This window comes from Penaeus monodon, chromosome 38, assembly GCF_015228065.2.
Source record: "Penaeus monodon isolate SGIC_2016 chromosome 38, NSTDA_Pmon_1, whole genome shotgun sequence".
Lineage (NCBI taxonomy): Eukaryota > Metazoa > Arthropoda > Malacostraca > Decapoda > Penaeidae > Penaeus > Penaeus monodon.
In genome coordinates, this window is record NC_051423.1 from 31,499,700 (window position 1) to 31,505,158 (window position 5,459).

The following is a 5,459-nucleotide window of genomic DNA, read 5'->3' on the forward strand; positions in this document are numbered from 1 at the left end:
GGAATTTTCTTACAGCTTTAACCTATTGGATGTGAGTTGGCACTTGTGTACCAACTCACCCATGTGTGTGTAGGCGGGGATCACATAAATACTTGTGTGGTATCAAGAATCCTTGCCTCCACTGTGCAGCGTTATTGTCTTTTTTTTTTGCTTAAGCATTTTTGCTTTTTAGTCATTTTCTAAGGTCTATATTAGTTATGTTGTATTAAGATGGTTTTTGTTGAGCAGATTACATATTATCTCTTTAGATAGTCTACAAGTCTGTGCAGTAACAATACTGGACATTATCATTTTTTTATATTCTCATATTTTTACATTTGGTGTAATACTGTGTATTGCTGGTCACAGCAGGCAGGAATAGGATCCTGAGCATAAATGTAGTATCCTTCCTGGAGGTGGTGCTCTTCTGGCCATGACTTATGGGTGGTACATTCCACCCTTGTTTACTGGTGGAATAATTCAAGAGCCCCTTCCAAAATGCCCATTGAGTCTAATCTTCCTCCAGGAGCTTTGTACACTCATGATGAGTCATTCCTGTCACCCCTACCCACAGCCAGACTTTTCCATAAAGGCATATTCCTGTCACCCAGCCTGTTGGCCAAATTTTTTCATGATGTAACAGTCATGTCACCTGGATTCATTTGGTTAATGTAGAGTACTCCATACATAAAGTATATTCTGTAAAAGTTTTAATCCCAGCTGATGTAATGTATATGAATTCAGCCAATATTTTCTTTTATTCTGATTTTGTTGGAATTCTAGTATGGAAAAGTACATGCCATGTATATAAAGTTAACTATTATTTTATGTCATTCTGAGCCCAGAATTTTTAAAATAAAGACTTAATCATGCCAACATATCCATTGCAGTCCTCAGGAGTCCAGAGCTTGCACAGTATGACCACTCCAGCAGTTGCCCAGTCACGCATAGGACCAGCTGGAGGGAGCACATCAAGTGGATCAAGGGTTGTGGGTTCCGTTGTCCATTCATCCACCACAACCACCTCATCTTCATCTTCTCAGCAGGTACCTAACAAAAGTAGCTATGCATCTTTCTGTGTTGATACCTTATAAAATGTTTTATAGATAATGTATTCAAAACAGTATCTTACGTAAAGCATTTTGCCCCAGCTACGACACCCAGCACCACTACCTAAAACACCATTCCAACAAGTTGGTGGCATAACAAAGAAATTGCCACCTCAGCCAACCCTCAAATTGTCACATAAAGATAATAGTAAGTTGACAATCTGATGGATTGTGTCTGTTTGAAAGATTATTTGGTTATAACTATGTTTATACTATGTATATTGAATATCTGCTTAGATGTACTCGAGTGTGTACATGTATGATTGTTATTATATAAAAAGAGAATATTATATCTATACTTCTCTTTTTTTTTTACAGGTATTGTCCTGTCATGGACTATGGGAAAGACAGAAGACCATGAAACAATAGCTAGTTACCAGTTATATGCATATCAGGAAGGAACAGCAGCTCCAAGTGCATTGCTTTGGAAAAAAGTTGGAAGTGTTAAGGCTTTGGAACTACCAATGGCTTGCACTCTAACACAGGTTAGACAAGAGATTTTCAACCCTTTTAAACATGTGGCATGCTGAACAGACACTAAAACTTTTATGGTGCACTATTAGTTGATTTTAAGAATGTTACATCATACATGGCAGAACACAGAATGCATCAAGTATAAAGATGATGCAAATGTGGACACACACCTCAGTTTTGGTATTAGGTCATTTGCAAATTCAAAACAACTGTTAATCTAATATGATAAACTAAATATAAGTACTCACAAATAATTCTCCTCAACCAAGTAAGTGCCATTTTAAGCAATTTGAAATGGTAAATTTTAACACAATGGATGTGCATTCTATTGTTTGGAAAGAATCTTGGCGGCTGCACAGAACTCACTCTGCTAAATATAATGATAAGAAGGTAATAAAATACACCTTAGTTTCTTTTCACAATGCAGGTAGTAGTCAGGAGTGTTTTTATCCTTCAAAAATGTATACAATTTTCAAAAACTTGACTACAGTCATCATTTTGATGTTGAATTGGTTTTCTTCAGCATTCTGATTTCCCCACTCTTGATACTAAGGAATATAATGGTGCTTTACCAAAATAATGATGATAACAACAACAATAATGATATTAATAACAATAATACTGATATTAATAGCAATAATAATGATATTAATAACAATAATAATGATATTGATAACAATAATTATATTAATATTTATAATAATGATGATGATAATCATACTACTACTACTACTACTACTACTACTACTACTAGAAATTTCAGAAATGTGTCAGACATTTGCCTATGTAACTTACTCAAGTGTGTTCAATACGCTTGCAGGTAATCAAGAGTACTGATGTAATAATGCAACTTGTGATCTGTCATTAACCCAAAAATGTATGCACACAAGATGGTAAACAAACTGAGTCTCTATAAAAAAAATGGTAGAATAATTAGGTAAATTACTGGCCGTCTTACACACAAACCTGATTATAACAGGACCCTATAATGTGTACTCATAGGAGAGGATCAGTAACAGGAGTGAACAAAGTCATGTCATTCCACAGAATTGCTCTGGCACCAAGGTTAATGATACAACAACAATAGCAACATGATAATTAAATATATATACATGGTATGTTGTGGCTGTTCACTCAGTCCAACCTACCAAGACAGCATTCTTAGGCATTGTCTTTATAAATTATCCATGCTGTGTAGGTCTTTTTAAAAGGTTATTTTGTACAAGACAGAAACCTACTATCATATCTCTCTCTCTCTCTCTTTCCTTCATATCTCTCTCTCTTTCCTTCATCTCTCTCTCTCTTTCCTTCTCCTCTCTCTCTCTCTCTCTCTCTCTCTCTCTCTCTCTCTCTCTCTCTCTCCTCTCTCTCTCTTTCCTTCTCTCTCTTTCTTTCTTCTCTCTCTCTCTCTCTCTCTCTTTCCTTCTCTCTCTCCTCTCTCTCTCTCTTTCCTTCTCCCTCTCTCTCTCTCTCTCTCTCTCCTTCTCTCTCTCTCTTTCCTTCTCTCTCTCTGGGGGGGAGGAGGGTTTGTTTATTTGATTATAAACTTAAAAGTTGTAGAGATATGTTGATGTATATTGTATGGAGAGACTGGTGTCCACTAGAAATAAGCAGTCCTTGCATTTTACAATGTATGTAAGTTCTAACTTAGATTATTTTCTTCTTTCGTTTCAGTTCATGCCCGGCCATGTTTATCACTTTGCAGTAAGAGCAGTCGACATAAAAAGTCGGCTAGGACCATTTTCTGAACCTCGCAGTATCAGGCTTGACAAATGAGCTTGTATGAGAGGATCACATCGCATTACATATTAATATGTGTGAGCATATTCTTGCAACAATTGCCATACACTTGTGTGGTTAGGCATCATATTCACAAGGTGTTTTACCAAAGAATTCACTCTTTTGTTATTACATTCATAAACTCATTTCATCTAATTAAATGTGGGTACCAGATTTTTGGGAAAAATATAAATGGTAGATAAACAAACCTGGAAGTAAAAAACAAAACAAAAAAAAAAAACAAAAACAAAGATCTCATGAATTTGTTGCTCTCACTTGGGTCAAATGGACTTTCTCATTAAGAAGCAAATGGATTTATGAAATAATATGTAAAAGCTATATTCAGTCATATAAATTTGTTTATTTGTAAACAAGTTCAGTTTTGTGAAAGGTAAGAAGAAAAGAAACATTCTGTGGTTAATTATGTTTATTCAGAGACCATACTCATACACATTATTTTATTAAAGAAATGACACTGTGTCAGCTCTAAATGATTTTGTAGGTAGATCATATCAGAGCAGATGATATTTCCTTAAACTTGTCATCACATTTTTTAAAACAGTAACATAACATAGTACGGTGTTAGAGACTTCAAGTCTAATTGTAGCATATACAAATTATTAAAATGCAAGTTTTTTTTATAGAAATAAAAATGATAATAACCTTTTAAGCAACTGTACAAAACACTTGTAAGTATAACAACAATGTCAGATCACAGAGTCTAAAGTTAGACTGCACCATTTTGCCATTTCAATTTCTTTTAAATTTGTAAACAAAAAAAAGAACTGTATGTGTTGATGCTTATATTTAATAAAGTTGCGATAGTTGTGTTGTGATTTCGATATTTTTAAAGCCTCTATTTCTTGTTGCCGTTTGTTTTAGAAACCTCCTTAATATAGATACCTCATTAGGAAACTAATTATAATTTTTAATTAATTAATTAATTAATTAATTTATTTATTTATTTTTTTTTTATTTATTTATTTATTTTTTGCTTATGCTCACCATATAAATTCTGGGACTTTATAGCTATATAATTCCACTGGCAATTCATGGTGTTGCATCATATTGTTTTTGAGACACTAAGTAGTTATGAAAACTGTACCCAGTGTAATACTGTTTGTGAACTGAGTGAGCTAAGCTGTCCCTTTTTATATAACTGAGCTGAAAGAATACTTCTTATATAACAGAACATATGACTACCATATATCTCCCTGTTTAGAAGGTTGACAACTGAAAAGAGTATGAGAGAGAGAGAGAGAGAGAGAGAGAGAGAGAGAGAGAGAGAGAGAGAGAGAGAGAGAGAGAGAGAGAGAGAGAGAGAGAGAGAGAGAGAGAGAGAGAGAGAGCGTGCACGTGCGAGGGTGTGACTGTGAGTGTGAATGTGAGTGTTAGAATCAGAGTGAGTATGAGTGTGTTGTAAGTGATGGTGAGCGTGAATGAGAATGAAAATGAGAGTTCATACAGAAAACGAATCACAAACAAGAAGATTAACGTTCAGTATAACAATACTGCAAGAAATTAGCATTAGCAATGCTATTAATACAAAATTATTTCAACTACCACATTGAATTCAACATTTAATGATATGCGATGGAATGTATGTACTAATGAATGGTGATTTGAAAAAATATTCACAAGCTTTCTCAAGCAAGCAGATCTTCTCGGGTCAGAAATCTGAAATGCTAAGGTAGCCATGTCTAGCTATGCATGTCAGACTACGTAAGACTTCATCAGAAATGCAAAAATGAGATCTAAAGTTAGAAGAATAAGAAGGGAGAAAAAGGGAGGGAAGAGAAATGAAGGGCCCAAAACGTGTACTCACGTGCTTTTGAAGACCTGGTTGGAGACTGTATGACCATGTTGCAAGCCAAAAGGACGCAACTACAAGGCTGATGCTAGTTTGTAAGAGACAGTAGCTTTGGTAGTCAACGTACATACGACTCGCATACGACAGCAGCTGCAGGAAATGTGGGGGGAGCAAGGTGAGGTCACTGTTTCCGTCTGTTTAATGACATCCTATAGAGTTTGTGTGTGTGTGTGTGTGGATGAGGATGTGGGTGTGAGTGTGAGTGTGAGTGTGTGTGTGTGTGTGTGTGTGTGTGTGTGTGTGTGTGT

General features: G+C 35.4%; 1 protein-coding gene across 8 annotated transcripts in view; it reads left to right on the forward strand.

The window, feature by feature from the left end:
* LOC119596940 (activating transcription factor 7-interacting protein 1-like) overlaps nucleotides 1-4,177 on the forward strand; it is a 48,978-nt gene extending 44,801 nt beyond the window's left edge. For all 8 annotated transcript variants that reach the window (XM_037946322.1, XM_037946325.1, XM_037946327.1 and 5 more), the window contains 4 exons: nucleotides 870-1,025; nucleotides 1,131-1,236; nucleotides 1,407-1,573; nucleotides 3,237-4,177. In XM_037946322.1, coding sequence (XP_037802250.1) covers nucleotides 870-1,025; nucleotides 1,131-1,236; nucleotides 1,407-1,573; nucleotides 3,237-3,338 — 531 coding nt within the window. In that variant the 3' untranslated portion in view covers nucleotides 3,339-4,177. The remainder of the gene's footprint in view (nucleotides 1-869; nucleotides 1,026-1,130; nucleotides 1,237-1,406; nucleotides 1,574-3,236) is intronic.
* Nucleotides 4,178-5,459: the final 1,282 nt, after the last annotated feature.